The sequence below is a fragment of the Patella vulgata genome, chromosome 5 (genome assembly GCF_932274485.2).
Source record: "Patella vulgata chromosome 5, xgPatVulg1.2, whole genome shotgun sequence".
NCBI classification, from domain to species: Eukaryota; Metazoa; Mollusca; class Gastropoda; family Patellidae; genus Patella; species Patella vulgata.
In genome coordinates, this window is record NC_065883.2 from 22,081,489 (window position 1) to 22,089,524 (window position 8,036).

Here is an 8,036-nt window from a genome sequence, read left to right on the forward strand (position 1 = left end):
CATATGCCTTTCAAACAGAATATCCTGGGTTCAAATCCTAGTGTGGGTCAAGAAAAATATTCAGGACTTTAAAAATCCAGTTCCCTCTTCACAGTGGGATAGTGCATGTGAGGTGGTCAAGTATTAAAGTATATTGCCTTGTCGTTTGGATGGGACAGATAACAGAGTTTCACCCATGGCACCATTGGCATACACTTAAAAGAAGTAATCCGTGCTCCCTTCAAATTGTACACACGACCATAGAAATAAAAATTACAACATGTTAGTCTAAAAATGATCGAAGTATTGTATGACAAGACTTTAAACCCAATTGTATTATAAAGCATGTTTAACAGTTATGACTATACTAATAATATCTTGAATTCACTGCAACATTAACACTTTGTACATTGAGTAACATGAAATTAATGAGACTTATGTCTGCATCCACAATTCTGACAAATATAATACATGTGTAACAAAGTCATTTTTTACAGTTTTAAAACATCCTATAACTTGGGAGTTGACAAAATGTTTAACCCTTTTTATTTTTATCATTACATATTATTTCCCGGTATTTTTCAGGAACCTGAAGTGATGAGCGTTTGGTTACAGAGTCAAGATTTCATTGGTTTAGGTTTTAATATTTCTGGTAATATGAGGGATGGAATTTTCGTCAGCCATGTTCACAACCGTGGACCTGCTATTGAATCTAATAAAGTTAAAGTTGGTAAGCACCAGTACATTAAAAACAGATTCATAAATGTATTTATCGGAGACCAACAGCCCCAAATCAATCTGTTTCTCAGAGTATTACGAAAGTCTTCTAATATCTCTGTAAAAGATGACTGCCTTCAACACTTGATGTCATATCACACAGCATCAATCATTGGCTCAATGGCGCGTGCATAAGACGTGACTGATTTGAGCAGAATGGTGCCTTTTACTCATTTTAATACCCATCTACACTAAAATAGGAAATAATTTTTACCTATACTATAGATAGTATACTTCAAACGTCTTTATTTATTTTTCTAATACTTAAAAAAAATGTTTTAGAATTTAATTTATTGGAGGAAAAAAGTTAATATTTTGACTCATTAAGTCGCATCGATGTCATCCTTATCAGTGATTGTCGCGGCCTAGCGAATATTCACTGCTGATCAGTGTGCCCCCAAAGCAAGTACTCTGGACAACAAAATAAAATTTTTTCAGGCAGCATTACTATTGACTGTAGGGCTGTCTGTATCTAGAACTTTAGACAAAGATTTGGAACCCTCAAATCACAAAAGGTCCCCATTCACTACTGATAATGTTAGTTTGTTAATATCTAATGTTGTAAAGTGAATGCTGTATTATCCTAAGAGTTATATGTCATTTTCATAAGCATTAGTAGGCTCTGTGCATTTAAAAAAACTGATTTCCAAATTGTGATGGAGGCAACAGTATTAATCGGTTAAGGAACTGCATCAACTTGAATTCACCTGGGTATCAATCGTGGTGTGGGTTGAGAATAACCTCAGGATTTTTCAAGCCTGGATCCTAGTCAAGATATGTTCTCAAATAGAGTATTGTTTTAAAGTTTGAGAAATCCGCAAAATTTGATGATCAAACCCTGATAAAACATCATAATGTTTCTCTTTGCAGGTGACAAGATCTTGAATGTAACCATATCGTTTGAGAATATCGTTTACGAAGACGCACTTACGATTTTAAGCTATGCTTCACCATATCCCGTGAATGTTATGCTACAGAAGGAAAAGCAGCTTGTCAATGAAAAAAGATTGACTGAATCAAATAATGCTTTAAGCCATCCCTTATATAGAAGTCAGTCTCTTGATGCCTTGAATCGTGCTGGCCTTGATGCTTTGAATCGTTCACGAAAGGATTCTTTCAAACCCAAAAGAACATATAGTGAAATGAAACCAGAGACAAGGAAGGATAACTCAGTGAGAAAGCAACTTTCAGGAATGGTGCCAGAAATGTTTGAAAATGGTGGTGGAGATAATCGTGGATCAACACATGCTAAGATCACATCCGATATTTTGGTACATAAAGCTGATGATGCTGGATTCGTTAACATTGATTTATCTAGCGGTGGGGACACTAAAAATGGGTTAGATGTGAGTCATGCATCTGGTCGAGTAGATGACTATGCTAAAGATTTAACAGGAAAGGCTAAAGATAAGACCAGTGCTTTGGCTGATGATATGTCTGGGAAAGTTTCCAATGAAGTTGATGTATTTAGCAAAACTGCATCTGATAATTTGGCCACTCAGGTTGATGATCACCAGATGACACTAGAGGTTGATTCAACTGTGCAAGGTGTTAAAGATCGCAAAAGTAGCACAGCTGTCGAATTTGCTAGTTTAATGGATAAAATGTTGGACATGAATCAGTCCTCGGATGAACCATTTGAAACCATGGAAGTTAAAAATATAAGCAATGGTCCAGTAGCTGAAGACTCCTTTTCTGCATCTTTGTCATCCGAAAATCAATTCAGTCCACCCACCAAACCTACAAGGAAGAAAAAACGACCTAGTACAGCTAGTAATTCATCAGATGAACTAAGCCTTAGTCAGTCAGATATAAAACTAGAGGATGTGGGACTACTCACTTCAAGAAAGCCTGTAGTGGAAGAGGTAATGACAATTGTCAAGGTAAAGGATGTGTCTGCTGCTCCTAGATCTTATGCTGATTGTGAAGCCATTGAAGAAGAATCAATGATTGCAGAAAAGTTGATCAAGGGGGATGTTAGCAGTCTAGCCGATAAATTAGAGTTAACAGAAAAAGAAAAAGATTCAGAAAAAGAAGAATTACCTTCCCCAACCCTCCTTAGAAAAATTTTACTTGACGGCATAGATAACTACCAAATCAAGAAAAAACCTGAACCTGAAGGGGATCCAGTTGAAGAAGAAATGATTCAGGCAGTACGAGTTAGTCGCGAGGATTGTGCTCCACCCTTGCCTAAAGCCCCAAATTCAAATCAGGAAGTAAAATCCAGTAAAAAGGTCGGTGTTAATAACAATCTTCATGATATTGATGATGAACTCATCGATGAAATCATTGCCATGAATTCTAGGCCAATTGAACAAGCTGGACTTCCAGGTAGAAACACAAAAGAAAATATGGGTGGAGTCTCCTACGATATTCAGGTGGCTGACCTGGATAAGATTGAAAATGAGCTACGTTCGGAAATGGGTAAAGATGCACCAAAATCACCTACAGGGGGAAAAGCTTTTGAGATAAGGGAGGATCTTAATGGTAAAATGGTCAATCTGGAAATCAATAAAAGCTATGTTACACGGACGGCCTCCGAAGCTGCAATATCTAAAAACAACGATCAGGAGGACATTCATATTTTACGGGCTGGGTCTTTAAAAGATGACAAACATCATATTGAAAATGATTTCGATTGGTCAGGCAAGCGTCTGATACGTTCTGGATCATTTTCTGAAATACCTCAGGACAATTCAGTGAAAGACTGGACTGATCAAAACAAAGTAAGCAGTGAGGACATTACTGTCGTGATCCCAGATAACCACAAAATGGGTGTATTAGCAACCGAAGAGGATATCAAGGCCAAAGCAGAAGTGTTTATCAAAGAAAGTTTAGATTTGACGAATATGTCTGATATATCAAGTTCGCAGTCACCTTCATCCACTCGTAGTGTTTCACCTTATACACCTAACGGACCTCCTGAATTATCTCCCCTTGCACTTAAAAAAGCTTTAGACTTTGCTTCCTCTGAGAGTTACAGTTCATCAAGTCGTACGGGGAGTTATTCGTTTAATTTGAATAAAGACGATGATGATGATGATGATGATGCTGAGTGTTAACTGTGTGTGAAAAAGTGTTTTGTTTTTGACAAGTGATTACCTAATAATTAGATAAGGCAGCAATGAAAATGCTTCTTGAATAAAACTTCTTAAAATCACTAGTGCATTAATGGGAGATAACTACTTACTCATAAAGTAGGATAAAGACCGCATCATTTGAAGACTTGCGGTGTGTTATCAAAGCAATAATAAGATTTGTTTGGTTAGACAAGAGAATGGGCAGATAAGAGAAAAGTTCAGATATTAGGATTAAACATCAAGATATGGGATGCAAAGTTCGCTAGGTGTCTCTGTGTAACTGTGTCTGCTCTTGTAGAACCCGTGCTAGTTGACACGGGTGTGCTGACCTAAATAAAACAAAGCTAACTGTAGAAAAAGAAAACATTTCTGGTAATGTTTAATAAGAGATAGTGAATTGAGGGTTAAGTAATTAAACTTTGCTTTATATGAACTAGCTATTTAATGCCATGAATATGACCACAGGTACTTACATTGGACATCTCGACTAAAATATAGAGAATTCTCTCCAATGAACATTAAGTTAACTCTAAACCAATGATAGTTACTTTGATGATACAGGTGTGTGAAAGACAAAATACAGTCTAGCAGGACGATAAAATAACAATGGTCATGGTGCATTATCCGGTGACCATCTGTTATTTTTAACCCTGCTAATTATGATACCCATCATTCTGTTGAATATTGTGGAGGAAATACGATTAATAAATGATTAGTATATATATATGGTATACATGTAATATGTTAAATTTGTTTTATTTTAATATAGCTATTTGTAAATATAAAAGATGAGATTATTCGATTGACACGATAAAAATATAAGATTATTCGGGTCAGATTATATTATATTATAGCTACCATCTGAGAGTATGTAGCCTTAGAGGTATATATTAAGGTAGGTAACTCTGGATTGAGCAAACAACAAAAAGCCAGGCCTTCACATTGGTGAATTCCAAAAGAGATAAGTAGAGCTAAGGAAAACTCCTCTTGTATCAGAATTTCTCGAATAAAAAAAGCACACTTAATTAGAGGGCATTTCTAGTTTAAAGTTCTATTGTTGATATCAATTCCTTCTCCTTCTGATGAAATTTAAAATGAATAAGCTTAAGTGAAAATCATCAGGGGGGGGGGGGGAGTATGGCCGAATGGTAAGTGTGTGCGCGTTGTATCATAAGGTCTGTCATTGAGTCAACTGACATGGTTTGGATTCCCTGTCTGTACATGACAAGGAGTAGGGTTTTCTGCGGCTTTCTCCCACTGCTAAAGACCCCTATGCGCAAGCGAATTATTGAAATAAAATTGAACCATATGTTAGTCCTGAAATGACCTGGTTTGTGTCGATTGGACGTTAAATTCCATCTCTCTCTCAAGTGAAAATCGTTGAAGTATGTTCTTTTGATTGTATTTGTGGATTTACACAGATCTTTTCATGTTTCAGGTGAGCTATTTAAAAGCTCACTAGGAATTGAACCTTGGTGGCTTTTCATGATTTATCTCCAATGTGAAGGCCTGAAAAGCCATTTGCATGCATGTTGAATATAATCTGCCTTCTAAGGCCTTTATTGGGTAAATGCATCGAAATGCACTTTATTGAGCAAAGAAATATACATACATGTATTAAAGTCTATTATAACCTATGTTTAGTTTCTTGGATACAGAGGTCAGTTCTAATATTAGATTTATGTAAACAAAAAGGATGATTAATTGTACAGATGTTAATATGTATATATAATATAGATATAATATAGTCATGTTATCTTCTTAAATCAAAATATAATAGATATGTGCTAATGGGTCCCACCCTATTCCCTATTTAGAAACTTTAGTTGATGAGATAGCAATGTGTCTCTTCAGTTGTATGAAGGCTTGGATTCCTGTTAGGGCACCTTCCTATACATCTTATATACCGGTATTTATATTCTGAAAATAACAATGGAATTATTACTCCAAAATCCCTCCCGATGATCAACCCCTGGCAATAAAAGTTATAAATCTGGTAAAATGAGACACAGTTTCATATTTCCGTTTTATCTTGAGTCTTAACTCGGATTTGTGAGTAAGTGACTGGTTCACTAACCATGATGTGCTGGGATCGATCCTGCATAGGTCGAGAAAGTTCCCCAGGAATTTCCAGCATGGCTTCCCTTTGTCAGTGTTGCAAGGCAGAGGGCCTGACAGAGAACAGGTTCTAGTTGTTCAGTTGGGACAAAAAAAATCGAGGTCCTGTGTACACAGATGATATGTATTTATCATTAATTTGATTTGACAATTAATAGATCTATTCTACATACATAATAAGATTCTCAGCATAACCCACACACAAGTAAGAATCTAGATTTGTATACATTCCTTTTACACAATTGTTAACATTTTTGTTATACATGATTTTTACATGTGAGTAAATTATGTGCAATGTATTTTGTTTATTTGTTAACTAATGATGGGGAACTTCACCTATAGCATAAGTCCATAATTAATAAAGGTGATGAAGGGATTACAAAGTTATCTCCCCTACTTTTCCCCTAATAATAAACATAGGATTTCCTTTCAGATATACAAAAAATAAACAAAGAAAAATTAAAATATTTTGAAATATATTTTAAATATATCCAAATATTTCTTCCAATGGCTGAATGGTTTGGTTGAGTGGACAGGAAATTTGATTTTAACAGAGTTAAATCTGTGACACTGTGTCACATATTTACCATGGCCAAAATATATTTATTTTGTAAGGGTTGGTTTAGTATCCAGTATAGCATCCTAAAATCATGCAAGTTTCCCTGCAACTTTTACATTCCTTTGATCCCTGACTACCATATATGTGGGCTGATAATTTATTTAGTTAAAATATCAAAATAAATAGTATAGTACTAAGGTTTTCTGGCATCATCAAAATATAATTTCCAAAACAGTATCATTTCCAAGATAATTTTTAGTTTTTATATATATATATATAAGGCATTATTTATGTACTCTGTTTCTTTTATTATAACCAAAAATATACATATCTCATTATTATTATTAATAATATTATAGTTTAGAACAATGTTTAGATATTAGTTTTGGGTCAGCAGGAAGTTTTAATTTTCAAAGTTATTTGGGCGATGTTTTGAAAAGTTTTCTCCCACCATTTTCAAGCAAGTACAGTAACACTTGCCGCCCAAACAAATTAGTAATTGTTCTTCCATAAGTATGTGTTATCGTTTATATTTTTAGACAATTGTCTGGATTAATAAATTCGGTATTAATGAAGAAAAGCTATCTATGTCTAAAACCAAACTCTGCTGACCAAAAACAAAAACTTGATTTACTGCATCTTTTATGTATTGTTCTGTGTTAGGAATGGAACCCGAAATTTCTGATCATTGAAGTATGAATTCACTAAAATGGATGAAGATAATTATTTTCGGGCTCTCACTTTAGTGATATTTGTCGGTCATTGACTGTCAGGGACTGAAATTGATAAATTTTTAAATTGGGAGTCCCAATTTGGCACAATACTGGAAATTGTCATATATCAAAGATTAACAAAAAATGTGAAAAATTGGTGCGCTGGGAAATTTATTGTCTTTGTCCACCAAATAAACTAGAAAATGAACATACTTCCTTAAAAATAGTCAGAAATTTCAGGTCTTAATGTTGTTAGTAAATGTTTTTTAATAAGTCTTATTTTATATTGTAAATAAATACAGCAATATATACTCTCTCTATATATATTATATATATAATAACTATTTTTATATCACAGACCTTTATATACTTATATAATATACAAAAATTATTATTAAATAAAGTAAAACATTTAATTAATATTACAGTATTAACATTTCTGTTGTTTCATTTGAAAGATGATTATATAAACAGGTTTAAATTTATTTGTAAACTGTTTTGCAACAGCTCTCCTGTATGGGGTGGGGGAATTCTCTTGGTGTGCATGAGTAAGAAATGGATCCTGCCAGGTGTGACAATTCTCTTCAATGAGGGAAATTCTCTTGGTGTGCATGAGTAACAAGCTGATCCTGACAGGTGTGACAATTATTCTCCTCAATGGCGGAAATTCTCTTGGTGTGCATGAGTAACGTCCTACTGTTCTGCTCGGACTGGGCTAATGAAGACGGGCATATGCCATACAGTGTGCTATGAGGAAATTTTGCCCCCGGACAGCGGCGCTATGGCCTACTTTCATATCGAATTTCAATT

General features: G+C 34.7%; 1 protein-coding gene across 2 annotated transcripts in view; it reads left to right on the forward strand.

Moving 5' to 3' along the window:
* Positions 1–7,627, forward strand: part of LOC126820349 (uncharacterized) — a 49,136-nt gene extending 41,509 nt beyond the window's left edge. For both annotated transcript variants that reach the window (XM_050548244.2, XM_050548245.2), the window contains 2 exons: positions 565–709; positions 1,627–7,627. In XM_050548244.2, the coding sequence (XP_050404201.1) occupies positions 565–709; positions 1,627–3,818 (2,337 nt within the window). In that variant the 3' untranslated portion in view covers positions 3,819–7,627. The remainder of the gene's footprint in view (positions 1–564; positions 710–1,626) is intronic.
* The last annotated feature ends 409 nt before the right edge of the window (positions 7,628–8,036 follow it).